We start from the raw sequence: 18533 nt of genomic DNA, 5'->3' as shown, positions 1-18533 counted from the left end.
TGGGTCACAACGTGGGAGGCCGAGCATTAGGACGGACGCAGACAAGCCATACGCCTGCCCCACGTATGGGAGGCGCTTTGCTGAGGCAAACTATGTGAAGAAGCACCAGACAGTTCACACCAAGGACAGGCCCTTCAAGTGCAAACTATGTTACATGAGCTTGTCTTTCCTGACTAACCTTATCAGACATAGGAGAGTCCACGATGAGGAGATATTGTAGCAGTGTGGCTTGAGATATACACAGGGTATATCTGGGATAGTTATCATGTCTAGTGTCTTGGGGTAAGAGGGTAATTAACCACATTCCCCTTATTAACCCTTTGTTAACTTGTGATTTGAAACAAGCTTGAGTAAATACAGTGGGGCAAAAAAGTATTTAGTCAGCCACCAATTGTGCAAGTTCTCCCACTTGTCACGTTCTGACCTTTATTTTCCTTTGTTTTTGTCTTTAGTTAGTATGGTCAGGGCGTGAGTTGGGGTGGGCAGTCTATGTTATGTGTTTCTATGTTGAGGTTTGTCATTTGGCCTGCTATGGTTCTCAATCAGAGGCAGGTGTTTTGCATTGTCTCTGATTGGGAACCATATTAAGGTAGCCTGTTTTCACTGTTGATTTGTGGGTGATTGTTCCTGTTCGTGTGTTCCTGGTTTTTCTGTGTTCACTAGTTCGGGACTGTAGCTTCGTTGGTTTTTCGTCTGTTTATTGTTTTTGTTCATATTGAGAAGTATTCTAATAAATTATGGATACGCACCACGCTGCGCTTTGGTCCTCCTCTCCTTCTACAGACGAAAGATGTTACACCACTTAAAAAGATGAGAGGCCTGTAATTTTCATCATAGGTACACTTCAACTATGACAGACAAAATGAGAAGAAAAAAAATCCAGAAAATCACATTGTAGGATTTTTAATGAATTTATTTGCAAATTATGGTGGAAAATAAGTATTTGGTCAATAACAAAAGTTTATCTCAATACTTTGTTATATACCCTTTGTTGGCAATGACAGAGGTCAAACGTTTTCTGTAAGTCTTCACAAGGTTTTCACACACTTTTGCTGGTATTTTGGCCCATTCCTCCATGCAGATCTCCTCTAGAGCAGTGATGTTTTGGGGCTGTTGCTGGGCAACACTCCAGGACCTTGAAATGCTTCTTACGAAGCCACTCCTTCGTTGCCCGGGCGGTGTGTTTGGGATCATTGTCATGCTGAAAGACCCAGCCACGTTTCATCTTCAATGCCCTTGCTGATGGAAGGAGGTTTTCACTCAAAATCTGACGATACATGGCCCCATTCATTCTTTCCTTTACACGGATCAGTCGTCCTGGTCCCTTTGCAGAAAAACAGCCCCAAAGCATAATGTTTCCACCGCCATGCTTCACAGTAGGTATGGTGTTCTTTGGATGCAACTCAGCATTCTTTGTCCTCCAAACACGACGAGTTGAGTTTTTACCAAAAAGTTCTATTTTGGTTTCATCTGACCATATGACATTCTCCCAATCTTCTTCTGGATCATCCAAATGCTCTCTAGCAAACTTCAGACGGGCCTGGACATGTACTGGCTTAAGCAGGGGGACACGTCTGGCACTGCAGGATTTGAGTCCCTGGCGGCATAGTGTGTTACTGATGGTAGGCTTTGTTACTTTGGTCCCAGCTCTCTGCAGGTCATTCACTAGATCCCCCCGTGTGGTTCTGGGATTTTTGCTCGCCGTTCTTGTGATCATTTTGACCCCACGGGGTGAGATCTTGCGTGGAGCCCCAGATCGAGGGAGATTATCAGTGGTCTTGTATGTCTTCCATTTCCTAATAATTGCTCCCACAGTTTATTTCTTCAAACCAAGCTGCATACCTATTGCAGATTCAGTCTTCCCAGCCTGGTGCAGGTCTACAATTTTGTTTCTGGTGTCCTTTGACAGCTCTTTGGTCTTGGCCATAGTGGAGTTTGGAGTGTGACTGTTTGAGGTTGTGGACAGGTGTCTTTTATACTGATAACAAGTTCAAACAGGTGCCATTAATACAGGTAACGAGTGGAGGACAGAGGAGCCTCTTAAAGAAGAAGTTACAGGTCTGTGAGAGCCAGAAATCTTGCTTGTTTGTAGGTGACCAAATACTTATTTTCCACCATAATTTATAACACATAGTTGAAGTGTACCTATGATGAAAATTACAGGCCTCTCTCATCTTTTTAAGTGGGAGAACTTGCACAATTGGTGGCTGACTAAAAACTTTTTTGCCCCACTGTACCTGTTTTTAGAGGGACGGTAAATCTAGTCAAGAACAAGGACAGTTGAATATTAACCTTATGTCACACCCTGGCCTTAGTTATCTTTGTTTTCATTATTATTTTAGTTAGGTCAGGGTGTGACATGGGGTATGTATGTGTTTTTGTAGTGTCTAGGGGTTGTTGTATGTGTATGGGGCAGTGTCTAGTGTAGTTGTCTATGTAAGTCTATGGTTGCCTGAGTGGTTCTCAATCAGAGACAGATGTCTTTCATTTGTCTCTGATTGGGAGCCATATTTAAGGCAGCCATAGGCATCATGCGTTTGTGGGTAATTGTCTATGTTCTATGTTGCATGTGTGCACTTAGTTCTTCTTAGCTTCACGATCGGTTGTTTTGTTCATTTTGTAAGTGTTTGTTTTTTCCTTCATTAAAAGAAGATGTCTTATTTTTCACACGCTGCGTTTTGGTCCTCCATTCAAAGTCAAGACGATCGTGACACCTTACTAAGGTGATGTAGATAGAATAAAGTAATTCTAATATTTTCTACTCTATTCTTGCTAACACACTGTTCTTTCTAAACAAGTCTGCTCTCAGCTTGAAAGATACTGATCATAGGAGATTTGATGTGTAAAGTGATAAGCAGTCCCGTAATTTAAAGAACAGCGTGTACACATTTTTCATTTAACCACACCCTTTGAGCTATGATGCCAACCAATAAGATCCCTTCTCTTCAGTGTCAACAGAAGTGGAGCTAGCTAGCTAGTTAGCTTGACCGGCGGGCACTTGGAGGAAGAATGGCGGATGGCGAGAAAACACGAGGCAGAAAGAAGGGAGAAAGGCACAAACCGTACAAATCTCTGCGAAATACATGCAAAGTACTTTCTCTCATGAGTCAACTACAGCAGAGATAATTACATGTTCCTCTCCTGAAAAGCATGAGATGGAGTCAGCAGTGGTGTTAAGTACTTAAATTAAGTAAAAAATATTTTAAAATACTGCTTAAGTAGTTTTTTTAAGTATCTGTACTTTACTATTTATATTTTTGGACAGGAAAGTGGTCCAATTCACTAACTTATCAAGAGAACATCCATGGTCATCCCTACTGCTTCTGATCTGGAGGACTCACTAAACACAAATGCTTCGTTTGTAAATTATGTCTGCGTGTTGTAGTGTGCCCCTAGCTATCCGTACATTTTAAAAACAAGAAAATTGTGCCTTCTGATTTTCGTATTATAAGCAATTAAAAAATGATTCACACTTTTACTTTTACTTTTGATACTTCAGTATATTTTTGTAATTAGATTTACTTTAGATACTTAAGTATATTTAAAACCAAATACTTTTAGACTTTTACTCAAGTATTATTTTTCTGGATGACTTTCACTTTTACTTGAGTCATATGAGTAATCTACAAAGGGTATCTTTACTTTTACTCAAATATGACAATTGGGTACTTTTCCACCAATGGGAGTCGGATAGTGAAAGCTTAGAAATCAAACCTGACAAAAGTGAAGAAAAAGAACCTGAAGACTTCTGAGCCTCACCCCAATCATCAGGAAAATGCCTGAGATGACTCTTGTGATTTGTGGAGAAAGTGAATTCATGCCTTTTGGCCAACCAATTTGTGGTATCCGGCTGCGTGGAGAAGGAGTTGTGTATTGTTATCTCAGTCAAAGCATCTAGAAGTGGACTTACTGTTTTTCTGTGTGTCTTCCGCCCAGAAGGAGCGGGCACTCCACATCTCGCTCCTTGGGACAAGAGCTGTGTCTTGCTTTGCTATCTGGAGCAGAGCACCGGTGAAAGGAGTGATAACTGGGGTGGCTTTGAGTGTTGAGGTGGAACAACTGAAGTTGAGGATCCCTGGTGTCTGTGATGCACGCCGTTTGGTGGAACGCAGACCCGGTGGCGAGCGCGATATTGAGGAGACCCTGTTGAGGAGAGTTTTGATGTTGAGTGTTTACCTGATAAAGTCATGCTAGGACATGTCAGGTATCCCATAAGAGCTTTTGTTCTGAACCTATTACGGTGTTTCAGGTGCCAAGTGTATGGTCATGTTACAGCAGTATGTAGGAGGGAAATTCTGATGTTTGAGAAGTGTACAGGAGGGCATGGGACAAAGGAATGTGTCGTTTTGGTGGAAAAAGTGGTGCTTCAATTGTGGTGGTGTTGCTGGGGGGGGGTCAGAAATGTGCGAGTGAGGAAAGTAGATGGTGATGGGAAAAGAGTGAGGCTGGGTGAGGGAGCCTGAGAGGATCCCTGTGACTCGTGGCCAGTACAGAGTGACCCGGACAGTTTGTGCTTTAGTAAGTTTGGCTTCTTATCATTTATCGCTATGGTCATTAATTGTACCACACAGATGGAGAAGAAATCCCAGAAGATAGGTTTGGTAGTAGCAGCAGCAGAGAAGTTTTTGGGTGTCAGATTTTAGTGCAGAAGAACTACACAGGGTTTTAAGAGAAGGGGTTCCAGCCTCCCAGGCCGACGGCCTGTAGTGGGATATATGTAGGGTTAGATGGTGGTGCCCTTTTTCCGTGAACAAAATGTGCAATTCAATCTCTGACCTGTGAAAGGCAGCAAAACGCAACAAAGCGTCTAGTCGGCCGGAAAACCACAGGAAGAAGACAATTTAAACGGAAGTGAACAGTAACCAAGAACAATTTTTACGTTAGCGTTTTTATTGTTGTTATTTAGACGTTTATTAAAACCTTGCATAGCATCACATACTTACCCCGGGTACTATTTTATTCGCGTTGGAGACAGGTTAGGTTGATGTTATCTAGGTAACGCTAGGTAGCTAGCTTCTAACAATGGCTAACTGTATGGTTTTTCACACTCAAATAGCCTCCATCATGGAGGTGCTAGCGAATGCAGCCGTTGCAGAGATCTGTAAGCTCGTAGACAACGACTATGCAGTGTTTCGTTTGGAAATAACTCAAAGACAAAAAGAAAACAGGGCATTGCAGAGGAAACTACAGCTACTGGAACTGAAGGTGCCACGGGACCGCGCTGACAAGACAATGCGAGAGCGCATTCTCGCCAGTCGTCCCAGAAGTGTCAAGATCCTCGACAGATACAGAGGAACCGCAAGAGGTACATAAGGGGCTATTTATGTGTGGGAAATTCCGTAATTATATGTGGGGGTTTTAATACGATTACGGAACCAAAGGATCTGGTATCTCAGTCAATTTCATACATTTAAATACACATTTTGAAACTTGAACAAAACTATTTATAAAGTGATATCTGATTAAATATGGTGTTGAAGTCGCATATCGCAACCTGAACCCTCCTGCAGAAACAAGGATGTTTAAAAATATATATACTCGTTGCACAGTTGTCAGAAAATGTACAGTATCTGTCAAAAGTTTGGACACCTACTCATTCAAGGGTTTTTATTTATTTGTACTATGTTCTACATTGTAGAATAATAGTGAAGACATCAAAACTATGAAATAACACTGTTAAACAAATCAAAACATATTTGATATTCTTCAAAGTAGCCACCCTTTGCCTTGATGACAGCTTTGCACACTCTTGGCATTCTCTCAACCAGGCTCATGAGGTAATCACCTGGAATACATTTCAATTAACAGATGTGCCTTGTTAATTTGTGGAATTTCTTTCCTTAATGAGTTTGAGCCAATCAGTTGTGTTGTGACAAGGTAGGGGTGTTATACAGAAGATAGAAAATAGTAAACATGAAGAAAAACCCTTGAATGAGTAGGTGTGTCCAAACTTTTGACTTGTACTGTATGTATAAATCCCAAGTCTGTCTTTCATGGTGTCTTCGATTCTCACGTGGATGACTCTACTAAAGAATTATGGTGGACAATAATATACGTTGTGAACAGTAAAATTTGGAAGACAAGATGCATTATGACTATGAAATAAAATTTAGTTCAATTAAAAAAATTATAATAATCAAAACGGAACTAAAAAAGAGGAAATAAGATGGACTCCAAAAACTACCACGGACACTATAAAATCTGTACATCACGTTTTGTAATTATGAACTAAAATGTATTGTGAAACTTGAATTGTATTTATGTGAAATATTTATGGTTGTAAAACTTCAATAAAGATGATTTTTTTTTAAAGAAAAAAAGGCAAGAGGTACATTTTGTCGTCCTTTCCCCTCTGTGCATATGTGACTTTAAATGTGTTAACCACATTTGGTTAACCAGAATTGCGTCTTGGTCAGTTTGTGGATTGTATGCAATAATTCCCCTGATTTATTTAGCTATCTTGCACAAAGACACTATCATATTCTAACCAGATTCTTGATTTACTGCATTTCCTACTATTTACTAATTGAAAACAATGTGACGCATGGAACATAATCTACTGATCTATAAATAGTGTATCAAGAAGTTATTTGAAGTGTTACCTTACATCCTTGCCAATTCTAGAGTGTCAAAACTGTCATTGGTGTACAACATGGGCATTGACAGTAGCTAACCTAACCACCTCTTTTCCCTCAATCACTGTCTCAGTTGAAGGACATCTTACTGGAGGCTACAGGAGCTTTGTGAAGCCAGCGGGACACAATACATGTAGAGATGAGCAACCAATCACTGTTGATGAGGGGAGTGGAACCTCAACCCAGCACGTTATCGTGATAGAGGTTAGTGTAATAGTATTACATCAAAATTACAGTACATCAAATGTGGCCAGTTCATTTCAGAAAGGCTCGCCTCAGCTATTCACTTGCTTACAAGTACATCCTAATTTATCTGCCATAGGGGAGCTTCTGAGACTTCCCCACGACATTATTACCGGTACATGAGTAGAATTTGGATAACAATCTCCCCTCTTCTTGTGTCAGGATGCAGAGGCTGCAGGTCCTGGGGTCAAGCTGGAGAGGTCTCGAGAAGAGGAGGACCCACGGCACAGCAAATGCATCCATACTGGAACGGCTGGAGCGCCCCCTGTAGCCACAGAGGACCCCGCCCAAGCGCCACCCATTACCCGGCGAAACATCACGGAGGTCAGTGGAACGCTGAACGCCGTCCTCAAGTCAGAGACAGATACAGAGACTTTAACGGGGCTGGACCGACTGGGCTGTCCTCCTGCTCCCCACTCAGAGTATTTACTTTACGGTAACACGAGCCCAAGGACGGTTCTGTCCCATCAGGACTCAGGTGACACTTTACAGACTGGCAATGATCCGTCCTGTTCATACACTACAGAGATGATACCTGGTGACATGCCTATCGGCTTAGATACACAGACTAATCCATTGAGAGGGGACTGGAACCGGTACAGTAGTAGTGTATATTCTGACGGGTGCCTTGATAAGAAAGGGGAGGGTATAGTCGTAGATGAAGTGAAAGTGAAAGGCGACACTCCTCTGACATGGAATGCAGAGGAGACTCACTTAGGAGAAGGACACTCGCAGGGAAACACCAGTGACTTCTTAGACTACAGGGAAAGCTTACAGAAAAATCCAAATGTCGCAACCCACTCCCCTTTACACCCGCTCAGGGATCGCAACCCAGTGTCCACGTCGATGGTACCTTCCGATTCACACGGCCGCGTCCTTTTCGATCAGGTATTGAACTCAAACGACAGGGCTAGAGCCCAGGCTCAGGGAGGGGGAGCAACATCAGGTAATAGTAAAGAGAAACGGTTTCTCTGCATGTTCTGTAACAAAGGATTCAGCCGCCCCCAGAAGGTGGAGATCCACCAGAGGGTCCACACAGGGGAGAAACCCTACAGCTGTACCCAGTGTCACATGAGCTTTGCCCAGGCTTGCAACCTGAAGAGGCATCAAAGGGTCCACACAGGGGAGAAATCCTATAGCTGCCCACATTGTGAAAAGAGGTTCTCCCACCAGCACCAGCTGAAGATGCACCTGAAGGTCCACACAGGAGAGAGGCCGTTCCCCTGTGTGTAGGGCTGTTACTGTGACCGTAAAACCGCCACACCGGGGTCACAAGTCATCACTGTAGTCAAATTCCACATGACCGTTGAGTCATGGTAACTGAGCTAATCAAACTGCACTCTGTAAATGAGTGGTGCTGATGGGCGTTAGTAGCCTGCCAAACTTGCTAACGGCCATCAAGACGCTAATCGCATGGTACTCAACGCTCTATTGTCCCTCAAATCACTCTGACATCAATGCTAATGGATTTGAAAATCGCGCATCAAACACTTCATGATTGAATTTGAATAATCTGCAGGGATCGCAATAGCAGGAATACCTGTGTGTTGCATTCTGAAAATACAGGTGTGTTGACCATGACTTTCAAGTTCCACATTTTTATATTGAAATAGACTTGCTGCTATTATCTGAAACATCTCATCCATCGTCCAAACAGATTATGCAGATTATTCAAATTCAATCATGAAGTGTTTGATGCGCGATTTTCAAATGCATTAGCATTGATGTCAGAGTGATTTGAGGGACAATAGAGTGTTGAGTACCAGGTCATTAGCATCTTGATGGCCGTTAGCAAGTTTTGTAAGCTACTTACGCCCATCAGCACCATCCGTTTACAGAGCACAGTTTGAGTAGCCCAGTTACCATGACTCAACGGTCACGTGGAATTTGACTACAGTCATTCAGTTAAGTTCCACATTTTTATATTGACATAGACTTGCTGTTATTATCTGAAACGTCTCATCCATCCTCCAAACCACGCTCTCTCTCTCTGCGCTCCAAGTGGGTGAGAGGAGAGGGAGAGAAATGCATTGTGATTGCAACATTTGAAATTGCAGTTGTGGGAAAATCACACAAAGAGGCATATTGTTGTGACTGTTGGAGAGAAGAGGGTCTCAGATGTCTTCGTGCTTTTTTTTTTGTGAGACCTAATTGGTAGTTTTGTCCCATCGCTGCAACTCCCGTACGGACTCGGACGAGGCGAAGGTCGAGAGCCATGCGTCCTCCGAAACACAACCTGCCAAGCCGCACTGCTTCTTGACACACTGTTCGCTTAACCCGGAAGCCAGCTGCACCAATGTGTCGGAGGAAACACCGTATAGCTGGCAACTGAAGTTGGCTTGCAGGCGCCTGGCTCACCACAAGGAGTCGCTAGAGCGAGATGGGACAAGGACATCCCAACAGGCCAACCCCTCCCCTAACCTGGACGACACTGGGCCAATTGTGCGCTGCTTCATGGGTCTCCCAGTTGCGGCCGGCTGCGACACAGTCTGGGATCGAACCAGAGTCTGCGATGCAGTGCCTTAGACCGCTGCGCCACTCGGGATGCAGGAGGGTCTCCGCTTTCTGTAGGTTTTATATTTATTTCTCAATTTGGACTGCTGGAGCACCTTTTTTAAATGAAGTGTCTCAGAGGCTATAGCTTTGAGATATATCTTATACGGGGCGAAGTAATTGCATAGGCCTATAGACATCATTGGGTATGCTGAAAAGTTTTCAGGACATTACATTAACTGTTAACTAACTACTTGAACTGTTAGTTAGCTGTGTAATTGATTAATCTATCAGCATATTATATTTAGTTTTCTAGCTAATGCATTTTGAGTTTCCACTTCCTCAGATCGTGAATTAGCCCAAATCCACATTTTATATATATAACACACGCACACTACCGTTCCAAAGTTTGGGGTCACTTAGAAATGTCCTAGTTTTTGAAAGAGAAGCACTTTTTTTGGTCAATTAAAATAACATCAAATTGATCAGAAATACGGTGTAGACATTGTTAATGTTGTAAATGACTATTGTAGCTGGAAATGTATAGTTTTTTTAATGGGATATCTACATAGGCGTACAGAGGCCCATTATCAGCAACCATCACTCCTGTGTTCCAATTGCACGTTGTGTTAGCTAATCCACGTTTATCATTTTAAAAGGCTAATTGATTATTAGAAAACCGTTTTGCAATTATGTTAGCACAGCTGAAAACTATTGTACTGATTTAAAGAAGCAATAAAACTGGCCTTTAGACTAGTTGAGTATCTGGAGCATCAGCATTTGTGGGTTCAATTACAGGCTCAGTCTATTCTTGTTCTGAGAAATGAATGCTATTCCATGCGAGAAATTGCCAAGAAACTGAAGATCTCGTACAACGCTGTGTACTATGCCCTTCACAGAACAGCGCAAACTGGCTCTAACCAGAATAGAAAGAGAAGTGGGAGGCCCCGGTGCACAACTGAGCCAGAGGACAAGTAAATTAGAGTGTCTAGTTTGAGAAACAGACGCCTTACAAGTCCAACTGGCAGCTTCATTAAATAGTACCCGCAAAACACCAGTCTCCACGTCAACAGTGAAGAGGAGACTCCGGGATGCTGGTCTTCTAGGCAGAGTTGCAAAGAAAAAGCCATATCTGACTGGCCAAGAAAAATTTCAAGATTAAGTGGGCAAAAGAACACCGACACTGGACAGAGGAACTCTGCCTAGAAGGCCAGCATCCCCGAGTCGACTATTCACTGTTGACGTTGAGACTGGTGTTTAGAGGGTACTATTTAATGAAGCTGCCAGTTGAGGACTTGTGAGGCATCTGTTTCTCGAACTAGACATTCTAATTTACTTGTCCTCTTGCTCAGTTGTGCACCGGCGCGTCCCACTCCTATTGGCAAGAATAGACTGACAAGTTTCAGAAAAAAAATATTTGTTTCTGTACATTTTGAGCCTGTGATCAAACCCACAAATGCTGACGCTCCAGATACTCAACTAGTCTAAAGAAGACCAGTTTTATTGCATCTTTAATCAGTACAATAGTTTTCAGCTGTGCTAACATAATTGCAAAACGTTTTTCTAATAATCAATTAGCCTTTTAAAATGATACATTTGGATTAGCTAACACAACGTGCCATTGGAACACAGGAGTAATGGTTGCTGATAATGGGCCTCTGTACGCCTATGTAGATATTCCATTAAAAATCTGCCGTTTCCACCTACAATAGTCATTTACAACATTAACAATGTCTACACTGTATTTCTGATCAATTTGATATTTTAATGGACAACAAAATTAGCTTTTCTTTCAAAAACAATGACATTTCTAAGTGACCCCAAACTTTGGAACGGGTGTGTCTGTGTATTTTATATATATATAACACAAACAAACACACACACACACAGTGCCTTGCAAAAATATTCATCCCCCTTTTTCCTATTTTGTTAAAAAATATATGGAAAAGCGGTGCGTGCATATTTATTCACCCCCTTTGCTATGAAGCCCCTAAATAAGATCTGGTGCAACCAATTACCTTCAGAAGTCACATAATTAGTTAGATTGCACACAGGTGGACTTTATTTAAGTGTCACATGATCTCAGTATATATACACCTGTTCTGAACGGCCCCAGAGTCTGCAACACCACTAAGCAAGGGGCACCACCAAGCAAGCGGCACCATGAAGACCAAGGAGCTCTCCAAACAGGTTAGGGACAAAGTTGTGGAGAAGTACAGATCATGGTTGGGTTATAAAAAAAGGTCCCAAACTTTGAACATCCCACGGAGCACCATTAAATTCATTATTTTAAAAAAATTGAAAGAATATGGCACCACAACAAACCTGCCAAGAGAGGGCCGCCCACTAAAACTCACGGAAAACACTATGTCTGGCGCAAACCCAACACCTCTCATCACCCCAAGAACACCATCCCCACAGTGAAGTATGGTGGTGGCAGCATCATGCTGTGGGGGTGTTTTTCATCGGCAGGGACTGGGAAACTGGTCAGAATTGAAGGAATGATGGATGGCGCTAAATATAGGAAATTCTTGAGGGAAACCTGTTTCAGTCTTCCAGAGATTTGAGACTGGGACAGAGGTTCACCTTCCAGCAGGACAATGACCCTAAGCATACTGCTAAAGCAACACTCGAGTGGTTTAATGGGAAACATTTTAAGGTCTTGGAATGGCCTAGTCAACGTCCAGACCTCAATCCAATTGAGAATCTGTGGTATGACTTAAAGATTGCTGTACACCACTGGAACCCATCCAACTTGAAGGAGCTGGAGCAGTTTTGCCTTGAAGAATGGGCAAAAATCCCAGTGGCTAGATGTGCCAAGTTTATAGAGACATACCCCAAGAGACTTGCAGATGTAATTGCTGCAAAAGGTGGCTCGACAAAGTATTGACTTTTGGGGGGGTGAATAGTTATGCACGATCAAGTTTTCTGTTTTTTTTGTGTTATTTATTGTTTATTTGACAAAATATGTTGCATCTTCAAAGTGGTAGGCATGTTGTGTAAATCAATTTATACAAACCCCCACATTTAATTCCAGGTTGTAAGGTAACAAAATAGGAAAAATCCCAAGGGGGGTGAATACTTTCGCAAGCTATATATTAAATAAGATGTCCCTACTGTTGGTGCATGCAAATGCGAGTCATTTCAACTGAACATTGCGGTTACATTAATGAAGAATGAAATCAAATGAATGTTATTCATAATGAATTAATGATGCGTGTCAGGAGCTGGTCATTTTTCCAACACACCTATTATAGCGTTCGTATTTCATCGACACTGTCGAGTGCATACGGATGGCATGCCCATGCAGCTGATAATGGCCCATTCTAAACTAATTTCACACACATATATTATTTAGTATAAAGATCTTATAAATTGAGAGTAGTCTGATGGGAGAGAATATTATCACTTGTGAATGAGAGACTAATGAGCAGTGCGTGCAGTCTAGGCAAGAAACAGAGCGCATGCCTTTTTTGCAACTTTTTCAAATCATCAATTGTTGCATCATGCAGCCCATATGTTTTGATTTCTAAGACATTCTAAGGTTTGTCTCACAACTAAAGTTGCCAAATAACTCGAAATGAAGCATATAGGACATGTTACAAATGATCACTTTTTACACTCGACACAGAATAGCCATTGCGCACTCGCTCGGTAATCGTTAGAGAAAATATCCTTTCTATTTTATTAACCAATGTACACTTATATTCTTGTAAATATAAAGTCATATAAAATAATTGCACAGGATTTAAGTATATATTTTCTGCTATTGGCATGGCACTCCCAGATCGGTAACATGCAGTTGGCCGACTCAATATGAAATTCTGTTCTTCTGAAATAAATTTTCTTCATATCATAATGTTTCTTAACACCAGCTATTGTGATGGTGTATATTAAATGGATTTGTAATCCATATTTCAATTTTAGATGTTCCAAAGGCGCGCATCAGCGGCTTGTATGCTTGGAAACCCGGAGATGCCAACCGTATTTATGTTAATACATGGTCAATAACCTTGTTATTGTGGTCATTTTGCGTGACAGTTAACGGCTGACACATTTTCATGACCGCCACAGCCCTACCTGTACACACTGCAGGAAAAGGTTCTGAGAGGACCTACCTCAGGATACACCAGCAGAAAAAAAACATTCCACTCAGTAACATAGAAACCATTCCACACGATATATTCTGATGTTTGGATCAAACGTTGAATTAAAGACAAAGATTACTTTTCATTGTTGTCAGCAGAAAAGATCCACAGATGCATTTGGAATAACGAGAGTAATCAATTTCAGTGTTGAATATTCCTAGTTAGAATGTTGCATTCAGACATAAAACATCTGTTACATATTGTGTTTGTATTGTGTAGGCTATATTATGTTCACAAATGCATATTTCACTACTTCTATTCAACTAACTTTTTCCCCCAAGACACTTTTAATGAGAAAATGAATGCAGTTAATCAAGTTCATGGACATTTTTTGTTAAGACATATATGTGTGGATTTCATATGGCTTATATACAACTTTGTTTAATAAACATTAACTTTCATTGGGATTCTATTTAGTAGAAATTACACCTGATCTCACCCTATTCTACATACACCCAACAGTGCTTTATAACCAATATACACGTAGGGCCTACATACAGTGCCTAGAGAAAGTATTCACGGCCCCTTTTCCCATTTTTTGTTTTGTTACGAAGTGGGATTAAAATGGATTTAATTGTAATTTTTCGTCAATGATCTACAAAAAAATGCTCTGTCAAAGTGGAAGAAAAACTATACAATATATTTTTTTAAATCATGAAAAATAAAACACTATCTGAGTCTATACAGGTTAGAATCACCTTTAGTAGCAATTACAACTGTTAATCTTTGAGTAAGTCTCAAAGAGCTTTCCACACCTGGATTGTGCAACATTTGCCCAATTTATTTTAAACAAAAAATCTTAAATCCCTGTCAAATTGGTTGTTGATCATTGCTAGACAACCATTTTCAGGTCTTGCCACAGATTTTCAAGCAGATTTATGTCAAAATTGTAACTTGGCCACTCATTTGCGGTCTTCTTGGTAAGCAACTCCAGTGTAGATCTGGCTTTGTGTTTTAGGTTATCGTCCTGCAGAAAGATTAATTCCTCCCAGTATCTGGTGGAAAGCAAACTGAACCAGGTTTTCCTCTAGGATTTTGCCTGTGCTTAGCTCCATTACGTTAATTTTTTCTCCTGAAAAACTCCCCAGTCCTTAATGATTACAAGCATACCCATAACACGATGCAGCCACAACTATGCTTGAAAATATGGAGAGTGGACTCAGTAATGTGTTGTATTGGATTTGCTCCAAACATAACAGTTTGTATTCAGGACAAAAAGTTAATTGCTTTGTCACCTTTTTTTTTTTGCAGTACTGCTTTAGTGCCTTGTTGCAAACAGGATGCACGTTTTGGAATATTTTTATTCTGTACAGGCTTCCTTCTTTTCACTCTGTCAAAGAGGTTAGTATTGTGGAGTAACTACAATGTTGTTGATCCATCCTCTGTTCTCCTATCACAGCCATTAAACTATGTGACTGTCTTAAAATCAGGGGTTGAATACTTATTGGCTCAAGAAATTTCAGCTTTTCATTTATTTATTTTTTGTCAAAATTAAATTTAAAAAAAAACATAATTCCACTTTAACATTATGAGGTATTGTGTGTAGGCCAGTGACCCCAAAAAATCTCAATTTTAATCAATTTTAAATTGAGTCTGTAAAATAACAAAATGTGGAAAAAGTCAAGGTGCATGAATACTTTCTGAAGGAACTGTAACAGTGGAGGCTGCTGAGGGGAGAACGGCTCACAATAATGGCTTGAATGGAGTTTAATGGATGGAATAGAGTGAATGGAATGGTATCAAAACCATGAAACCATGTCTTTGAAACCATTCCATTTACTCCATTCCAGACATTATTACGAGCTGTTCTCCCCTCAGAAGCCTTCACTGCACTGTACCTACACATACCCACACACTAACAAACACCTGCTGTGCACTTCAAAATAGTTCAGTCAGGTTTGACTGATGATGACTCATATTTACCCACATCATATTCATGTCCACCAGGAAGAGTTTAACAACAGTTAAGTAATTGTGTAACTACAGTATAGGACTCAAGCGTAGTGTGGATGGATAAACACTCCATGTTGAAAGTGTGTTTATCTGTGTGTACATACCTGAGGGAGTGTATGTCTGTAATCTGTATCACCTGTCTCTTCCAGGAGGAGGAGGGTCCAGAGGTGCTGCTCGTGAAGGAGGAGGGGTGTGAGGAGGGTCTGGGGAACCCTGAGGGGACCATGGTCATGGAGGACAACCAGACTACACCACCTCCTGAACCCACAGAGGAACCAGCTAAGCAGCACAGGACCACACACAGTCTCACTGAGGTGAGCCCTCTGTGAACTACTGTCTGATTGGTATTAGGTCAGGTCTTAATTAATTTTGTCTTAAGTATGGGACCATGCCATTGAATTATCCAACCATTAGTATCAAATCAACTAACATGTATGCATTGTACTCATAGCAATCCCTCATTGCCCAATCCGAAGATGCTCCATAGCAGGGTGCTCATATCAGTTGTCTTGATCCAACATCCTCTCACTCTGTATCTCTTACAGTCAGTAGACATGGAGGATGGGAAGCCTGATCTGCTGCTAGTCAAAGAGGAGACAATAGAGGACGGACCAGAGAGCATTGATCTGCTGAGTGGACTAAAGATGGGGGAGCAAGGTAAGGGAGAAATACATATAACGTACATACAGTAATAGATCTTCAATGGGAATAGCGATGCACCTGACTATTTTATCTTAATTTTCTTCATTCATACAATGAAATCAATACAACTTATGTTTACATACAACAAAAACACAATGAATGAACTTGACCATGTAATTGACTCAAAAACACTCCATATGTAGAGTTTTCTCTGCCATGTTTGTAAAGTCTATTTTCTAACCTCTTCCTGCAGGTGGTTGGCTGGAGGCTAACAGAGGAGACTGGGCGGCCATCTTGGATACCCAGACCAGTGCAGCCAAGGGCCCAGGGGACAACATCATTGAGCAGGCCAGGACCAGATGCGACATAGTGGGGGTCAATGGATGGAACAGCATCCTAAACTCTGGGCTGGGGAACAACGCTGTTAACCACAACCAGAAACAGACGGTCGAATACAAAACAACAGCTGAACTTAGTCTTCATGACAACAGACTGGCTGAGACCAGGGCGAGGCGTAGATTTGGCCAGCGTGGACGGGGAGGTGTCTGTATGAGAACAGCCACAGACTCTGCTAGCGATGCTCCATCCTGCTCCTATAGTTGTGATTCAGAGAGACTGATGGCGCCTCAGGTTAACCCCCTAACAGGTGCTGCCTTCAGCCTGCCTTCTATAGGATCTATCAACTGGAACATGGACCCTGCAACAACACAGACACTCCCTGGCCTTCGTCCTCCTCACAATCTCCTTATATTAAACCAAACCTCAGACAATGCCAGTGCCTCAACACTAAATAGCTACACAAGCCCATTGACAAATGACAGTAGTAGAGATGGAATCAGTAAAGGTGGCATCGCCAAAGAGAAGCGTTTCCCGTGTTCGTTTTGTGGGAAAGCCTTCAGTTTCCCCAAACAGGTGGAGATCCACCAGAGGATGCACACGGGGGAGAAACCATTCGGATGCCACCTGTGCTGGGCCAGTTTTTCACACTCGTTCAGCCTGAAGAGGCACCAGAGGGTTCACACGGGGGAGAAACCATTCAATTGCCACCTGTGCCGGGCCAGTTTTTCACACTTGTTCAACCTGAAGAGGCACCAGAGTGTCCACACAGGGGAGAAAACCTGAAGCTGCCCCAGTGTGAGAAGAGGTTCTCCCACCAGCATCAGCTGAAGATGCTCCTGAAGTTCCACATGGGAGAGAGGCCGTTCGCCTGTACACACTGCGGGAAGAGGTTCTCAGAGAGGAGATACCTCAGGATACACCAGCAGAAAACATGGTCCATGTATAGAGTATAGTAACATGTAGTACTAGTTAGTGTGTTTGTAGTTAATTCTGTTGCTTTTGGATTTAGTAGGGAATTGGACGAGGTGAACTCCACCTAGCACAGCCAGAAGAGGATTGAGTTTTTCCTAGCCACCGTGCTTCTACATCTGCATTGCTTGCTGTTTGGGGTTTTAATCTGGGTTTCTGCTGATGTATAAAGGGCTTTATGAATGCATTTGATTGAAATTTGATTGAACTGGGGAAAGAATGAGTATGATGATGCAGAGTAGATGATATGGTGTCTAGTAAAAATGCTTCACTAATGAAGAATGACAAATTTAGTCCCTTTAGGTTGATACTGGTGGTGTTATAGTGTGATCAGGATGGTGCCTTGTAATGTTAAACCTTTTCCGAAGTATTCTAAAATTCATTTTATCAAAGTAAGGGTTCCAGATTTACAGAAAAGGTAAAATGGTACCATTGTGAGAAAAGTTAATCTACTTGTATCGTTTTGTGCAATAAAAGTACTGTACGTAAAAGTTATGCGAGTAAATTACCATTTTGTTGAAATGAAATACAAAATTGACTCTGTGCTGACTGACTTGGTTATTTTTGTATCATTGTAGGGACTGAGTTTCCCTTATCAGTCTAACTAAAACATTATACTTAATTATTTAATCAACACACACAGTCGTGGTCCTTGCACTTTTATCAAGTAACTGACCATTTTCCCTAAAAGATTTGTTGAAATTGAACATTGTATTTGGTCTCAAATGCTTTATTTCACTGTTAATATTACAGAACCTTTGTTTTTTATTCATAACTTAATATATCCCTTTAAATCAGAAAATAAACAGAAATGGCATTGACTAAATTATTGACACCCTAGACATAATATTTGGTAGCACAGCCTTTGGTCAAAATAACTGGTATAATCAAGCGCTTCCTGTAGCCATCGATGAGCTTCCTGCACCTCTGTACTGGCAGTTTGGCCCACTCCTCTTGCGTGCCATCGCCCAACTGCTGTTTTCAGGTCTCCACAAGTTTTCAATGGGATTTAGTTCTGTACTCATTGCTGGCCACTTTAGAACAGTCCAGCGTTTTTTCTTGAACCATTCCTGGGTGCTTTTTGAAGTGTGTTTAAGGTCATTGTCCTGCT

At 41.5% G+C, this 18533-nt stretch overlaps 1 protein-coding gene across 1 annotated transcript; it reads left to right on the top strand.

Moving 5' to 3' along the window:
* The first annotated feature begins 4825 nt into the window (after window positions 1-4825).
* On the top strand, window positions 4826-17965 carry LOC139577680 (uncharacterized). Its single transcript, XM_071404848.1, has 6 exons — window positions 4826-5305; window positions 6709-6839; window positions 7041-7202; window positions 15622-15786; window positions 16018-16129; window positions 16368-17965. Exons 1-6 carry the CDS (start codon window positions 5023-5025, stop codon window positions 17234-17236), a joined length of 1722 nt encoding a protein of 573 aa, XP_071260949.1. The 5' UTR covers window positions 4826-5022; the 3' UTR covers window positions 17237-17965.
* The last annotated feature ends 568 nt before the right edge of the window (window positions 17966-18533 follow it).

This window comes from Salvelinus alpinus, chromosome 6 (assembly GCF_045679555.1).
Source record: "Salvelinus alpinus chromosome 6, SLU_Salpinus.1, whole genome shotgun sequence".
In the NCBI taxonomy this organism is placed as follows: domain Eukaryota; kingdom Metazoa; phylum Chordata; class Actinopteri; order Salmoniformes; family Salmonidae; genus Salvelinus; species Salvelinus alpinus.
The sequence above is the reverse complement of the archived record's forward strand: the minus strand, read 5'-3'. Positions and strand labels throughout refer to the sequence as shown.

What these genes read in the sequence shown, in the direction of transcription:
- LOC139577680 (XM_071404848.1), top strand. Translation starts at nt 5,023, where the DNA reads ATGGCTAACTGTATGGTTTTTCACACTCAAATAGCCTCCATCATGGAG. An exon ending in AGCACGTTATCGTGATAGAG is followed by an intron (nt 6,840 to 7,040) that starts GTTAGTGTAATA and finishes TTCTTGTGTCAG; the next exon opens with GATGCAGAGGCTGCAGGTCC. An exon ending in ACTAAAGATGGGGGAGCAAG is followed by an intron (nt 16,130 to 16,367) that starts GTAAGGGAGAAA and finishes CTCTTCCTGCAG; the next exon opens with GTGGTTGGCTGGAGGCTAAC.